The sequence below is a fragment of the Dipodomys ordii genome, unplaced genomic scaffold, assembly GCF_000151885.1.
Source record: "Dipodomys ordii isolate 6190 unplaced genomic scaffold, Dord_2.0 Scaffold188, whole genome shotgun sequence".
Lineage (NCBI taxonomy): Eukaryota > Metazoa > Chordata > Mammalia > Rodentia > Heteromyidae > Dipodomys > Dipodomys ordii.
In genome coordinates, this window is record NW_012267404.1 from 2950154 (window position 1) to 2966376 (window position 16223).

Sequence of the window (16223 nt, forward strand, 5' to 3'; positions counted from 1 at the left end):
GTTTCAGATCTCTCCAATTTGTTGATGTAGGAGCTCAGAGCTATAAACTTGCCTCTGAGTACTGCCTTTGCTGTGTCCCAGAGGAGCTGGTAATTTGACCACACTAAAATTTTAAACACATAAAAAGAAGAAACCGAGGCATTCACACTGTGAGACCACAGGAGGATACTTTGGGGAGAACACAAAGGTTCAATGCCTATGTGCATCTGATCATACAAAGAAATATTTATTGGAATGAACTCCAGGAAATGAAAATGTGGGTTTTTTCCTTCTTTTGTTGTTTTTTGTTTTCTTCCTCTTTGTTCTGTTTGTTAATTTATCTTTCTTTGGGAGTGTAAGGGGAGGCAAAGAAATGGAGGGACAAAGGGTGAACAAATGCAGCAGTGGCACTCACCAGAAGCTGTTCAAAATGAACTATACTACTTGTGGATGGGGTGGGAAGGAAAAACTGGGAGAGAGTCAAGGAAGGGGTGGCAGTGTCCAAGAAGAAGAAACCTACTCTACCTGAGTTATGTAACTGTAACCCCTCTGCATATCACCTGTATAATTAAAACTTTTCAAAGAAGAAGAATCATTACAGAGAATAGATCTGATTCAAAATATTATCATGTTTATGTTCAAAATTCATATGTATGTAAGAACACAGGGTAAACTTCCCTAATGTTATTTATTTGTTAAAAATCTACTTAAGATACCAATATTGACTGTGAAATACCAAGCTTGAAATCTTTTTTTGTTTATTTGTCTTTTTGGGGGTCCAGTTGTCAGCCTGAACTCCTGGCCTGGGGACTGTCCCTCAGCTCTTCAGCGCAATGCTAACGCTCTACCACTTGAGCCACAGTGCCACTTCTGGCTTTTTTCTTTTTGCTTATGTGGTGCTGAGGAATCAAACCCAGGGCCTCACACATGCAAGGCAAACACTCTACCACTGAGTCACCTTCCCAGCCCAAAGCTTGAAATCTTTTCTATCAATCATAATGAAACAAAGTTGACCACCAAAATCTATTTTGGTTTATACCATCCTGGCAGCCAGTGCAAAAATTCAACAAAGCACAATTACAGGCACAGGAATTGGAAAAGCAAGTATAAATAAATGATTAAACCAGATATTATGGCAATACACCCTAAAGTTCCAAACAAATCTACAGAGAATTCATTAGCAATGACTACTAAATTTCATGAGTTTACATTTCATGAGGTCATCAGAATGATTAAAGCAATTATGTTTCTAAATATCAGTTACAAATGATAGCAAAGCACCATAAAAATAATAACAATCAAGCCAGGCACTGGTGGCTCATGTCTGTAATCTTATCTACTCAGGAGGCTCAGATCTAAGGATCATGGTTAAAGCCAGCCCAGGCAACAAAGTCCATGAGTCTCTTATCTCCAGTTAACTACCAGAAAACTGGAAGTGGAACTGTGGTGCAAACTGGTAGAGCACTAGCTTTGAGCAAATGAGCTCACGGACAGTGCACAGGGCAACAAGCATGAAAGCCAATGAAAAACAAAAAGAGTAATAGGCAAAGCGCTATGCATTTAAACAAAGTCTATGAATATATTTGTAATCAACTCTATTGAAAACAGAATATTACTTGGAAAATAAAGTAAAGCATAGGTAAATTGGAAGCATGACTCATTCATGAATTGAAGAAATCAAGGTAACATTTTCCCCCAAACTTATCTATTACTTTACTGGAGGTGTAATATACATCCCAGCAGAACACATTGGGAAATTGATAAATAATAAGCTTTTGTATTCATTAGGAAGTACAAAAACTAAGCATAGCCAAAAATTCAAGGAGAAGGAGAAGGAGGAGGAACAGAAAGAGGAGGAGGAGAAGGAGGAGAAGAGGGAGAAGCAAGAAGAACAGGAGGAGGAGAAGGAAGAAGAAGAAGACAACAAGGAGAAGAAGTCCCAAAACAAAAAGAATTTAAGGGGCAGGACTAAATTGGGATTCACAGTGTGGGACACCAGGGATAAATTTGCATAGATATACAACCCCAAACTTGCTATACCACAACCTCTCCTGTGCAGCCAACTGTGAGACTTTTGCAGCTCTCTCATGTGGAGCAGAGGAATCCTGCAGTGACCTCAAGAACTCAAGCTCCCTATGGAGACTCAGCAGAAAAGAAACAAGCTCACCTTGGGAATGATGTAGTCTCTGAACTTAATGTCACGGGTCACTGCATGGGGCAGGTTCATGGGTACAAGATCAATGTATCTCTGGATCTCATGCAGCACAGCATCTGTGTAGGGCATTTGGCTCCTGTCCTGCATGCAGGGGCTGCGGTGCCTGCCAATCACGTGGTCAATCTCTTCCTTCACTTTAGCTGGTGAGACATAATAAGAAATGGTGAAACAGGAAGAAAGAGACACATTGATCACAGTAAGTACATAAATTGTGATAGTGAATCTTAACAAGATTTGAAGTAAAAAAAATTCATGCACCCTGGAGGATTAAGACTTCAGCATGTACACACATCCTCCTCCTACTTAGTAGCCTTATAATAAGTTAATCAAGCCATAGAGGTTAGTTGCTTGTTCAGAAAAACAAAGAAAACCAAAAAGACTATTAATGTACATGTAAATACTTTTTATTGAAGTAATATACCTTTACTTAATATACCTTTATTTAATATATAAGAAGTATATTATCATAGGAACTATATACATATAAAACTGTAATAATAAAACATTACAAAATAAAGGGAGTAAAATATTAACAATAAAAGTACATTTTTGAGGACACTATTATCTTCAATTATATCTCCAGATTTCACAAATCTCCACAAATATGAATGGTAATTCATGGGCTATCCAATATAAATTGTTCTAAGTATGATTTTTAAGATGTTAATAAAATATTCCCATTTTGTTTGAATGCAGAAATATTTTTGTTGATAAAAGATAATTTTACAGTAAAATGACTTTCAAATTCTATTAGTTTATGGATAATAGGTAAATAATGTGTTTTTTTAAAAAGTTTAGTCCTTTCTGTAGTTGATATGAATAGAAAAATATATTTCAAACACTAAAAAGGACACAATTAAGTAAAACTATGAATGAATGTATGGTCCAGACACGTTGTAATGAATGAAAGGCTGTGCTTAATTGAAACCACTTTGTACAGATATTTAATAATAAAAATAAAATCTTTGTATGCATCTATGGAAGTATCACATTAAATAGTTTTGTACAATACTATGTAAACTAATAAAAATGCAGAAGAAATGATAGTCCTCAAAGAAAAAGAAGAAATAAACATTATATTTTATTTTAAATAATTATAAATTAAGCATTATACAAATAGTGTATATCTTTGTGTACGCATGTGTACAGTGTACAGTACTACTCCCGTTGTTGAACCACTTTCTGATGATACCCATATTGGGCATCCTAGAGTCTGTTTGGAAAATTATGTTCATTTTTCTAAACAACAATGCTTTCATTTTTCTTTTACTGGACCTAGAGCTTGAATTCAGGGCCTGGGTGCTATCCTTGAGCTTCTTTGTGATCAATAATATGTACTTTGTGCTCTACTACTTGAGCCAAAACACCACTTCTGGCTTTTTTGAGTAGTTTATTGGAGATAAGAGCCTCATTGACTTTAATACCTGGCCTGGCTTCAAATTTCAATCCTCAGATCTCAGCATCCTGAGTACATAAGAATCCAGGTGGGACTACCAGTACTCAATACCCAGTTGATTTTTTAATCACTTTTAGAGAATATTTATTGGTATCCTAGCATGTTAGAGTGAAATGTGCAATCACCTCTCTGCCTTATATATTTAACCACATCTACAAATAGGCACATAGAGATAAACCTATGTTTCCCCTTACTTCATTCACAACAATATACTAGATATAACATCAGTTTTTGAGCCAATATTCACCGTTTCATTCTGGCTCAGCAATATTGTTCCCTGGGTGGAAATTAGAATTGCATTCCATTTATTGTACTTACCTTTTCTTTCTTATCAGTCAGTTCATGATTTTCTATTTCCTGAGTTAGAATTATTTGCAAATGCACAAATAGTTGTGTAAAACATCTAGCAATTCATGGTCAGTAAGTGGGAATTCTGAGGCTCTTGTCCATGTCTCCTTCATTCTCAGTGTCTCCCCTCCCTCCTTGCATCATTGGTTTCTGGTTTGTTCTGATGTTTTCTGAGTTTGTAGCAGCCTCAGTGAGTTTGAGAGTACCCCATAACCTTCCTGTCCCAGTTTCTGGAGTCCATGATTTCCTTGACTTGGTTTTAGAAAATGGAACAAAATGCATTACAGCATATTGTGTGAAAAAAGAGAAAATGTGGTAAAAAGTTTATGGCTGATTTGGAAGTTCTCTCCCATCTTTCCTCTTTACTCTAAAGAGTTTTGATGCAATCCCATCATCTCTTGATATCTGACCTAGTTGTGTCTTTCCGAAACTTGTGATGATCTTCTTTCTAACCCTGGTATTCTAGAATGTTACAACTTTATGCTGAGTGAAGGCTTTTATCCATTTATTCTGCTGGACACTTGAAGAGAATTTTCTATCAAATTGGTAAAATATGGAGGTTCTTAGAGTTCTTCATTCTGGAAGAATTTCAGGAAAAAGACAGATAGAAAGTTGTGCATCACCTGGAGGGGATGTGGTCAAAAGGGAACCCTACTGCATTGTTGGTGTGAGTGTAAACTTGTTCAACCACTTTGGAAAGCAGTATGGAGGTTCCTCAAAAGACTACACATTGAGCTCCACTATGACCCAGCAATCCCACTTTTGGACATTTACCCAAACAATCACAAACAAGGCTATACTAAATCTACCAGCACAACTATGTTTATCGCAGCATTATTCACCATAGCTAAGATATGGCACCATCCCAGATGACCCTCAGTAGCTGAATGGATCAGAAAAATGTGGTATAATATATATATATATATATGTGTGTGTGTGTGTGTGTGTGTGTGTGTATGTGTGTGTGTATCTATCTATCTATCTATCTATCTATCTATCTATCTATCTATAACTAGTATATGTCTATGACTAGCACAAAAGGTCAAAAGCTATGTACATATGACCATACAAGATGATGCTAAGTGAAATGACCTCAAAGAAAAGGACACAAGAAGTTTTATCTTTTTTGCTGTTGTTTTTAATGTGTTTATAATGTAGTATGGGATATTTTTGTTTCTTTTCTATGTTCTTCCCCCATGGTATAACCCCTGTCTTCACTGTATTTGATTCCAGTGCCCTGCATCTTATATATACATTTTTCTAATTTGGGGAGGGGAAGGGAAATAACAAAATGCTGAAATAGAAACACAGATTGACCCATTGTAACAATGAGATGTACAAGACACTATGTTGAAAACTAACTTTACAACTTCGGGAGTGGGGGAGGGAGGAGTTGGAGGTGGGGAGAGAAGGAATGGTAGGGGAAAAACAAAGGAGGAGGTAACAATGCTCCATAGGAAATTTACTCATTACCTTTTTCATGTAAATGTAACCCCTCTGTACAGTACCTTTACAATAAAACATATATACAAAAAAACAAAGTTATGCATCATAAACAAGAGGGCTTGGCAAGGCCTCTCAACTTTATACTTCACTGTCTTTACCCAAAATTTTTTTAGCATTTTTTATTGTGAAAATACTGTACAGAGGAGTTACAATTACATGAGCAAGATAATGAGTACATTTCTTATCAAGCATTGTAGCCTCCTCCTTTGTTTCCCCTTCCCATCCCCCATCCCCCCACCTAACCTTCCCCCCCCCGCCACCAAAGTTGTAAAGTTCTGATTTCAACATAACAACTTGTACCTCTCATTATTGCAATGTTTACCCAAAATTTCTGAGTACAGAGTTCTTAGTACAGAGAGAGAGACAGAGTTTTCTTGTTGTGGAGAGGGAGTTTTTTGTTTCACGTGTTGAGTACAGGTGTGATAAGAATTTGAACATGGAGAGTCTGTTTGCTAAATTCTTTTCTATCTTCTTTGATACTTATTATTTCTAAGTAGGAAACTTTATGAGGTTGGGGATGTGGCTTAGCGGTAGAGTGCTTGCCTACCATGCATGAAGCCCTGGTTTTCATTCTTTAGTATCACATACACAGAAGCAGGCAGAAGTAGAATTGTAGCTCAAGTGTAGAGTGCCAGCCTTGAGCAAAAGAAGCTCAGGGACACTGCCCAGCCCTGAGTTCAAGCCCCAGGACTGGCAACATAAAAAGGGGAGGGGGAACTTTATGGGAATTTTGGAGACATAGCTTGTTTTTTCTTCCCTCAGAACTATTCCTGTCACCACATTTAGGTGAAAGCAACATGTGGCTGGCTCAGTTATTTTATCACAGTTACATCTACTCTTGGTAGACATCTTATCCAGTTAGTATTCTCTTCTCCTTTTTGTTGTGAGAGGACTAGTTCTCATTTAAATTATTTTATATTTACTTCCTAAATCTTTACATAGTGTTTCCACATCTAAAATTCTAGAAAATGTTCAGGAATGGAATTTATCTCATACATCCTCATTAATTTCTAGGACTTGTACTTATGCATTGGTGACAAGAGATCTCCTTGGCCTACATAGGGCAGCACTAGAATTGTCAGAATGAGGAAAGATATATAGAAGAACCTACTGTAAAAGCTGGAGTTTTGGGTGCAAAATCAATATGTTATTGTATGTCAAGTTATGCTAGAGTAGTTTTCCAACAATTACCTGCCAGAAAATTGAGACACAAGACAAAGTCTCGCTGCTTTTCCTACTACATTGTTCTCATCACTTCTCTCTGATTTCAGCTGGATGTTGAACTGTGAGACATACCTGACAAGGCAAATCACTACCAGCATCTTTCCTATATTTTCCGAAGTTTCACCTAGGTCTCCCCCTGTGCTCCTACCTGTGACATGAGGGTGCTTCATCAGGAGCAGCAGGGAGTATCTCAGTGTTGTGCTTGTCGTTTCTGTCCCAGCACCAAATAAATTAGATGCAAGTATTGTCAATCCTTCATTAGTAAATTCCGATGGCTCCTTGTGATTTTCCTGCTCCTAAGATTTGATGCAATTATATTATTTACCAGCACACGTGATGACAGTGAATTCAGTATCTCACAGTGGTATGAAGTTGGAGAGTAAAGGAATAAGAGCAATGCACAATTGACAATGGGATGGTGACTAGTTTAGACTAAGTAAGGCTTCAGGCTTCCTGGGCTGTCCTGACTCTAACTGATCTGGTGCTGTGACTGTATTTGAGGTCATGAAACTCATCATTTATTTAAGCTACTAATAACTGAATTTTCTCTAAATATTAAAAGATTAGAAAATTGAATACTGCAAGTAAGAAAGTTAGGGACATAGGTGTTGTAAGCCTGAAGCAAAATCTGCAATTAAACTTTTTTTTTTTTTTTGCAGTTGATGCTATTGAACAGTGTGTGGGCATTGTCCTTGAGCTTCTTTTCTCAAGGCTAGTGCTATACCACTTGAACCACAGCTCCACTTCCCACTATTTTCTGTTTAATTTGGAGATAAGAGTCTCAAAGACTTTTATGTCCAGGTTGCCTTCAAACTTTGATTCTTAGTTCTCAGCCCCTTGATAGTAGTTTTACAGGGTTGGCTTCTCATTGCAATTTAACTTCTTGTATCTATCACACATTGGCATATGCTCAATATTGCTTGTGAAAATGCTAAAAAGCAACAAAACACTAGGAGTCACAAAGAATGAGAATGGATTCATAAAAACCCGATGAGTCAGCAGATGGGAAGCACCAAGTCAGGTGGTCTAGGGAACCTGAGTAGGAATGACTAGGAATGCATGAGCTGAAGTGACACTAATCATGAAGACAAAACGTGATCACATTAACTTGTCATTGGAACAAAGGAGAGAGGATGGATGAAGCAGTGCCAAGGACTGAGAAGATGGCCCTAAACCAAGTTGTCAACAAGGCTGCAGTTTTAGATATTGAATGAGAAAATCATTAAATGGTCAAAATACATCATTTTCTAACTGGTCCCTGGGCCAACATTAAATCCATCATGCTTTTGTAATCTCCAGATGACTTACAGTATGTCTAGTAATATGTTATTAAAACAATGAAAATGAGCAGATCCTCTCAACATTTGTACTTTCTTGGAAAAGGCTCATCTCCTTTGACTTTATCAACATCACATGCTTTGAAAGCTGGTCAAGTTAAACAAACTTTGGTAATATCTACTTTATGTACTTTTCTATGATCATCAAATTACAGCTACTCTTAAATCTTGAGGTCAACTTACTCTAGCATAGTATATTCAAACACCAATATTAAGGCTTCCATCTGTCATAATAAATTTGGAGAGTTAATAGTTGCAGGTCACATAGACTATTGTACTCTAGGCTATATAAGTGTTGAAAAATTAATGGAAATCTAAATGAATGAAAATCTAATGATTCCATGTCATGGACTAAAACACTAATTTTATCTCATATGCTATCATCAAGCAGGAGAAGTTAATACTTCTAAGATAAGTAAAAGAGAAGAGAGTCTGTCATGAATAGATCTACCATACAAGAAGTGCTAAGGGGAATCAGTTTTCAAGTAGAAACTAAAGCATATTCAACAATAAGTTCACACCAAGTCAAGAAATACATATCCTTGTTAAATATAACCATACAGAAAATCTGAATGTTAATTATACTACATTTTTATTCAACCTCTTTTTAGATTTTATATATTTTTAAGGGAAATATAGGAGGCAATAATCATAGATGAATTATATGGATACCTAATGTATTAAAGATGTAAAGTGTGACAAAAACAACCAAAGAAGGATGCAATTTTAGGGAGGAAGATTAAAAGTGTTCTCAGATACTAATTCTCTCTAATTTCACAGTTGATTGTCATAAGTGTGTTATAGTAATCCCATGGTAAATAATAAGGATTCAAATTCGCTTAGCTTATTACAGTATATTATATATGTATATAATATCTATATTATCTATGCATTATCTATATGTATTTTACATATATGTTACATATACAATATACTCATCATATCTTTATGTGATAAAACATAAGGAAAACCTTTAAAATCTATATACAGAAGATGAATTAGTAAACATAACAGAAAAGGTGAAATTGATTAAATTACATTATATGCATCAGTAACATATCACAATAGAAGCCTTTGCACAATAAATTTGTTAATAAAAATGTGAAAAGCATAATAAAAGGATATTGTGATATGTCTATTTTTAAATACCACAATTAAAAATTCTTTATAAGAAAGGTTAACCATGACCAATTAAGGATTATTCCAAAATTATCTCTTCAAAACCAATTCTGACTTAGAAAACATGCATAATATTTACATATTCTATTCTATACAGTATATAATAATGACACCCATCTTTACATAATGACACATATTTTGTAGGAAAATTGTTTCTATTTACCTGCTTTGTGCATTCTGCTTCTCCTTATATTATTTTATATAAAAAGAGTAAATGTATTCTAATTATTTGAGAAATTAATTTTAAGTTTCCCAGGATGCTTGGTGTAGCTTCCTTTATACAACTGATAACTTACTTTTTCAAGCACTGCTGGTCTGATGGTTTAAACATTTCAAGTAACACAGACTATTTAATATGTCACAGAATGCTCAAGGATTCAAATAAATGTAATTTTTGATATCTTACCTGTTTCTTCTTAATCAGGAAACAATCAATCAAGTCTCTTGGATTGTTAACATCCAGTGATTCTTCATGGTCATTTATTTTCTTCAAAATGTAACTATTTAAATCATCAACATTTTTTAGTAATATTTTATGACTTCCTGGTAGACAATCAATGAGATCAGGGAAAAGGTTGTAGATCTAAAAGCAAAAGTAATAAGTTATTAAATATCTTTGCATATAAATACTATATACATATTATAGAAAACTTGGCTGTAAATAAAAATGACACATGGCTTCCATCTTGAAGGGAATTTTCGATGGAACATATAAAATGAGAGGGCCAAGATGCTCTAAAATTTAGTCTCATGATAGAGTATCTAACCTCTCTGTGATCACATAGTTATTAACTTTTACAGAGTTTAAGACATGCCAAACTCTATAAAACATTGTGAAGATTTTTTTTTTTGGTCGGTCATGGAGCTTGAACTCTGGGCTTGGGTGCTGTCCTTGTGCTCTTCAGCTCAATGCAAGCTCTCTACCGCTTGAGCCATAGCCCCACTTCCATTGTGAAGATTTTTATAGTTTAATTTTGTCATTTCTCCCCAGGCTACCTCTTCATCTAGGATCACAGTGGAATCAGCAAACCCTCTGACTCTACTCAGTGATTCCTAGTAGTTTTTGTTGTTGCAAATATGCTTCCTTTCTGAGGAAAAATACTTCTGCTCAATAATAGCTTGAATATGAGATGTCTGAAAACAAACCTATGGGAAATGTAAGCTTTCAGTAAGCACCTGGACATCAACTGATCCACCAGGCATCTATCAGGACCTGAACAAAGCAATTTATAGGAAAAATCCCTTTGGGATTTAATGGGAAATATCAAATTAATTGCTTGAGTTCATTAGCTTGAGTAAATCCTAAAGGTTTAGACATCTTTCTCATCTGATTATATTGTTTTTCTTCCATTTCTATTATCAGTTAGCTGTCAAAGGTTCTCATTTTGACCTGTCCATATAAAAATAAAATGCACTTTTCCTTTTGGTGTCAATACCAGGGTTTGAACTCAGAGCCCCAGACTCTTGCTTCACTTTCTTGGTCATGGCTTGTTTTTGCTGACTTTTTATTTGGGAGATGGATTCTGTCAGACTTCTCTGCCCTGGCTGGCTCAAATCCCTGATCTTCCAGGTCTCAGTCTCCTGAGTAACTAACATTTTAGGTTTAAGCCAACAAGGCCCAGTTTTACAATATATCTAGATGAGACAATAAATCTAGACTCCTCTGATACTCTCCCTCATCATTTCCTTCCCTGCTTCCCAAACCAATTTCAACAGGCTTCATTTTGGAACTGCAGAAAATGAACTAGACCTTATCGATTAACCTGAAGTAATATCAATTGAAAGTTTATCAAGGATCTTAATATAAAACCAGAAACTTTGAAGCTACTACAAAAATAGAATAGGGAAAATGATAGAAAGTGTGGTCATAGACAGTAACTTCCTGAATGGCACTCTACCATTCTTTAGGTAGCACTGTTGGGTCCAAGTATTCACCTTACTAGTGGCTCTTTATTTAATTTGGGTCTGTTGAAAAATAAAAAAAAGATAAGTGTTTTCTTAGGAAGAAAAGATCTTGGCTTCACCTGCATCCATGGTGAGCTCCCAATCTTGACATTCTCATTCAATTTCTCCATCAAGTTCAGGAAGTTCTGGTCTTTATAATCAAAACGATTCTGGAAAACAATGGAGCAGATGACATTGCAGGGAGCACAGCCCAGGATGAAGGTGGGGTCACAGGGTGAGCCTGAAGAGTTAGAAACAAATGAAATATGCATATGAAATACTGTACTTAGCCTTTGTCATCTTTACCATTTTATTACTATTTTACTTGTCAATTCCTCTAACAGCCAAATATCCCACTTGAATTAAACCTGCATATCTTTAACCTGGAACCTGAGTTGGCCAGTACAAAACAAATAGCAAAATAATGTCAGTTCATACTAATTGCCTTTACCTATAGTCTTTCAATCAGATGAATGCTATTTTGGAAAAAGAAGACTTTTACATACCTAATAGTCAACCATTCAGAGTAGCAATATATCTGTTTCCAAAACCTATAGACTACACAAAAGTGAGAAGGATGAAGATGGAGTATCTGGTGTCTATAGCTTTTTTGAATTACCAATGGACAGAAACTAAAGAGAGATTTTACCAGAGTTCAAGTACTAGAATGAACCAAGATAAAAAGCAGAATGCTTTCATGTTTTATGAAGAAAAGGGGAATAACTAATTTTTTAATTTTTTATTATTATCTTTAAGTAGTTGTACAAAGAAGTTCCCATTCTAGAAATCAGTATATGAATGTCTAACAACATTGTGACCCATCGCTCCTAACCCATCTCTTCTCTCACTAATATTACTAATTTAGTAATAACTAAATTTAAGCCTGTTAATAACATAAATGTCAGGGAAGGCAAACAAAAATGTAGCATTAATAAATGGGAGGTTGTTTTTAATTTCAAAAATAATAAGTAAATTTCCTCTCCCTAAGGAATAAGTAGACACTAAGTCTAATCAAACACAAAATTGAATTTATGGATAGGGCTGAATTTTTGGAATTCTACAATAAACAATATGTACATATATATTTAAATTTGTCTGCCTATGAGGTTCTATTATTTGACAGGTTAATTAAAGAAAACATTATTTTTGGCACTCTGTACAATGAAATGGCTATGAGCAAATCATCAACGTGTAAAATGCTACTGAGTTTTGAAAGTAAATAGTCATGAATTAAAGACATTGTGAATTGATGTGGTTATTTGGATTAAACAAGTGTCATTGAGCTGGTTGCATGTATGTAGGCTAGTTAATGATTGAGATGAGTCTAAGCTCTCAGAAAAATTTTATTATAACTATGCAGGGGGCAGTTATTTTGGGAAGTTGTTGAGATTTGCTATGACTGCAGGTGTGATATTCACAGATTAAGTCTGATTTAAGTCTTTCATTTTATTTGGAACAATGAATTTAAAAAGCCAGGTTATGTGGAATCCAAGTGGACAATGTAACTATAGGTTAGTAGATTTGTTAAGTGAGTAATTAACAGAAGATTTTTAACATAAAATCCAATACACATGGAGAAAATGTGACAGACAAAGTTGAAAATTGAGCTACAATACACTAAAAGAAGACTGGATAAAGAACTGATCATAATAGTTGAAATACAGCTAATTGAATCATTAAATCAATGTGTGTATTTTACAGATTCATGATTGAGCACATAATGGCTCAGAACATATAAATAAAATACGAAAGTTTGGGGTAAGATAAATAATTAATGTTGGGGTATAGCAATTGTGTTTTCAGAGAAATAATTTTTTAGATGAATTTTATTGAGACAATAAAGCAAATAAAATCTTATCTTACACCACTCCATTACTATCCAAAATTCTGGCATGGGTACTGAGAAGTCAATGATAATGAGCATACCATATAGTTGCATCTTTGTTGGGGGGGTCTCTGAAGGTAGACAGGGTCATTACCACCCTGTTCATTTAGCAAGCACGATCATATAATGGCTACATTACGTACCCTCTATTATGCTAAGTGGGAAACATTGCTCCTTAACTTTTCAGAAAAGAAACTCAAAATATCTATTTAACCAGACACTGGTGTGTTAGGTCTGCCCAGGAGGCCAGAGACTAGAGACCCATTCAGTTGGTTCTCTCTTCTTGAATTCTAGAATTCCCTGCCCAGCATCTGTAACCCAAGCAACTGGCATGCCTGGGTGCAGTGTGAGGTCCTCCAGATGCTGAGATCATCTCTGCTTACACCATGGACACATTCCTTCCCCCGCCCTCCCCTATATAATTTTTCTCCTCCCGCCATTATTTCTATTGCTCTGCCCAACCCCATTTTGTGAGGCTCAAGGTTGCTTTCTCCCTCTCTCAATAAACAACACTCTTCCCTTCAACCACTTGAGAGTTTCCTTTTGGCAATCCTTGTATGGTGTTGTTCATGAAGAGAGCCCTAAGTACTCAGGGGGCTGAAATCTGGGGATTGTGGTTGGGAACAAGCCTAGGCAAACAAATCACTGCAAATCTAGGACACCTATCGTGTCTCACCAGCTAGAAGCTTGAACTGGAGGGATAGCTCAAATGGTAGAGCACCAGCCATGATCTGGGCAAGAGTTTAAAGCCCAGACTTCAAACCCCAATTATGCCATAAAACAGAAAAGGAAATTTACATTTATGATTTCTGATTAGAAAACAAAAGAATCCATTTCTGAAACAGAAGGGACTTAATGGCGCCTTTTATATTCCTCTCTAAAATAGTGATATAAAGCAGCTCCCACCCTTGGTTTTCCTCAACTCCTCCACGAGGCAGCGGGCTTCCTCTTGAACACGCTCTTCAATGCTCCTCTTCCCCATCCCAAAATTCCGCAAGGTCATGAGTGAGAAGCGCCTCATCTCTCTCCATGTGTGTCCATTGCTGAAAATAATTCCTAAATGAAAGGAAGCAGAAACATGGATGGAGAAGTCAAGCAAGGAAAAGGAAGCCGACAGATGGCAGGTACAGGGATGGCCAAGCTTTGGCTCTTTTCCCATCCTCCTTATCAACACATCTTCTGCCCACACACAAATATACACACACATGGATATGTACGCTTACCAAGGCCTCTGTTAGCTTTTTCAGCCAATGGGAACCTGCCTCTTCCAGAGAACTCCTCTCCATGGTCAATCAGAGCTTCCTTCACTGCTTCATATCCATGCAACACCACAGTGGGCTTCATGCCCAAATACAGAGTGAACACAGGGCCATAGACTTTGGAGAACTGGAAAATGAGAAAAAAAATAGTAGCAAAAGAAGTCACTATTTGCTCTTCAGAGTGAACCTGAGCAAAACTGATACCATTATTTTATTTTTGTGTTTCTTTATTTTGGCAAACACAATTTAAAATATTTGCAAAGATCATATGTTACAGAGGAGGCTTGTTACAGCTGTCATTTAGAGATGGCCTGCACTGTGTCATGCACTGGAGCAGGGAGTTGATACTCCATTATAACTCATCTTCACATCAAAACACACACAAGCTTGTCATGATTCACCAAGAACAAAGCAGAGGGCTGTGGGATCTAAATTCATTTCTAGAGGCCCACTGATAATGAATAGACAACTTGTAGTTGAACTCTGCTTATTCAACAGTCCATGCTTGAGATATGTTTAATTATCATTTGTACACCAAACCAGAGGAGATTACTGCTTTCAGATAACTTCTGAAGCACTTATTCTTGAGAATCTTACTTCCTTTGACAAACAAGGAAAACTGGCAGTTTTTAGTCAGCACAGGTGCTTGTACAGGCAAGTATAGTTGGGATCTATTGGTATTAGAAACACAGGGTGTGCCCCACAGAGGCTGCCCCAGTACATGAATCATCTTCAAAAACAATTTCTCAACTAGCAACATTCTTTGCCCTAGACAAAAGTTTTATGCAAAAATTCAGGTGGACTCTGATACCGTCAGTGTTCCCCTAAATGGTCTCGTGTCTTTATGTTCTCTCATCCTCACAGATATTACCTATCAATCACTCACAGCTTCTCAGAGAAGTTAACTTTCAAAATGATGCTGAAAAAAATCAGTGTCTAATATGCTATATGACTTTTTGAATTGATCATTTAATCACAGAACTTTCCTTTCAAAGAACCTTCAGGAAAAAAATCATAAACTTCACTGTCTAACTAAGATGGGAAGAACCATCCATAACATTTGCAATTTTGTGGCTGAGATTAAAATAGCCAGTAACCCACTCACATAATTCATTACTTCATTCCATGACTAAAATACAAACTTGAAAAGTCACAAGCATGTAACACTTTATACAAGGATTTTGTTTTATGATAATAAATCATGCTATTCTACCTTCAGCAATACATTTAAAAGAAAAAACTATTCATTTATATCTGTCAGAGACCATTGGACAAACATTAAGAATACTTACCTTGGTTAAAGATTGAGTGATGTCTTTAATGTCAATCTGCAGGATATTTCCAATAATTGGGAAAGGAGTGGGACCTGGAGGGAGCTTCCTTCTCCCAGACTTCTGTCTCCATATTGAAAAGAGAAGAAGACAGGAGAGACCCAGCACCAGGACAACTACTGGACCCATTGAGGCCTTCTCTTCTTCTGAGAGTACTGTGAGCTTGCAGGGCAGACCTTTTATAATGCTCCCTGAGACTGTAGTGTGCCTCTTTAATGCTTTAGTCATGAATTAGGTAGAAGTTTACTTTAACCTCTCTTCTGATTAGACTTTGTCCTGATGATAGAAATAAAAGTAGAATGACCTGTACACATGCCCCTCTTTCCAGAGGGCTCAGAGCCAATTTTGATTTAGTTGCACTTGTTAGCGATCAAATATTGCTACTTAACGTACAAACCTACCTGCTTTCAATGTTCAGCTATGGTTGAGAAGTATTAAAGTCAACAACTTGAACATTATTCAAACATGGTATTCATTTTTAAACATTTTTGTTGCTATTCTAAGGTAGATGTACAGAGGGGTTGCAATTACATAAGTCAAATAAAGAGTATATTTCTTGA

At 36.2% G+C, this 16223-nt stretch overlaps 1 protein-coding gene across 2 annotated transcripts in view; it reads right to left on the reverse strand.

Annotated features, from left to right (window-relative positions):
- LOC105999364 (cytochrome P450 2C5-like) overlaps window positions 1-15792 on the reverse strand; it is a 23790-nt gene extending 7998 nt beyond the window's left edge. Inside the window, exons 1-7 of one of the 2 annotated variants that reach the window (XM_013034340.1) lie at window positions 15625-15792; window positions 14297-14459; window positions 13980-14129; window positions 11269-11429; window positions 9651-9827; window positions 6877-7018; window positions 2147-2334 (exon numbers count right to left, since the gene is read on the reverse strand). In XM_013034340.1, coding sequence (XP_012889794.1) covers window positions 2147-2334; window positions 6877-7018; window positions 9651-9827; window positions 11269-11429; window positions 13980-14129; window positions 14297-14459; window positions 15625-15792 — 1149 coding nt within the window. Of the gene's footprint in view, window positions 1-2146; window positions 2335-6876; window positions 7025-9650; window positions 9828-11268; window positions 11430-13979; window positions 14130-14296; window positions 14460-15624 lie in introns of both variants that reach the window. The other variant, XM_013034338.1, reaches the window with a different exon arrangement.
- Window positions 15793-16223: the final 431 nt, after the last annotated feature.